This window comes from Antrostomus carolinensis, unplaced genomic scaffold (assembly GCF_000700745.2).
Source record: "Antrostomus carolinensis isolate BGI_N321 unplaced genomic scaffold, ASM70074v2 scaffold26085, whole genome shotgun sequence".
NCBI classification, from domain to species: domain Eukaryota; kingdom Metazoa; phylum Chordata; class Aves; order Caprimulgiformes; family Caprimulgidae; genus Antrostomus; species Antrostomus carolinensis.
In genome coordinates, this window is record NW_010316124.1 from 1066 (window position 1) to 1383 (window position 318).

The window sequence follows — 318 nt, forward strand, 5'->3', positions numbered from 1 at the left end:
CCCCGTGTCCCTGGGTGGCCTCGCCTTCAGCGCCAACTTCAGCACAGTGAGGAGGGGCAGGGTGCGGGGTGCAGGGTGAGGGGCCCCTGCAGCCCCTTCCCCAGCCCCCTCACCCCAGGGTCTTCCTCTCAGATCCCTGGTGTGGAGCGGCAGCTGGAGATACTGGGTGATGTGTTTGGCTCCAACATAGTGTCTGATTTAGAGAAGGTAAGGGGTGTCCCCCACACCCAGGCATAGGGCTGGGTGCTCTTGGTGCTGCTGGGGCTGTGCAGCGAGGGGGCAGCTTGGGAAGAGCCCTGCTGAGGGTTAACGTCTGTT

The 318-nt window shown here is 63.8% G+C and overlaps 1 protein-coding gene across 1 annotated transcript in view; it reads left to right on the plus strand.

The window, feature by feature from the left end:
- Window positions 1-318, plus strand: part of PROM2 (prominin 2) — a gene marked incomplete at its 3' end in the record, with an annotated part of 7664 nt that overhangs the window by 991 nt on the left and 6355 nt on the right. The window contains exon 3 of the mRNA XM_010168187.2: window positions 119-207. Within this exon, the coding sequence (XP_010166489.2) occupies window positions 119-207 (89 nt within the window). The remainder of the gene's footprint in view (window positions 1-118; window positions 208-318) is intronic.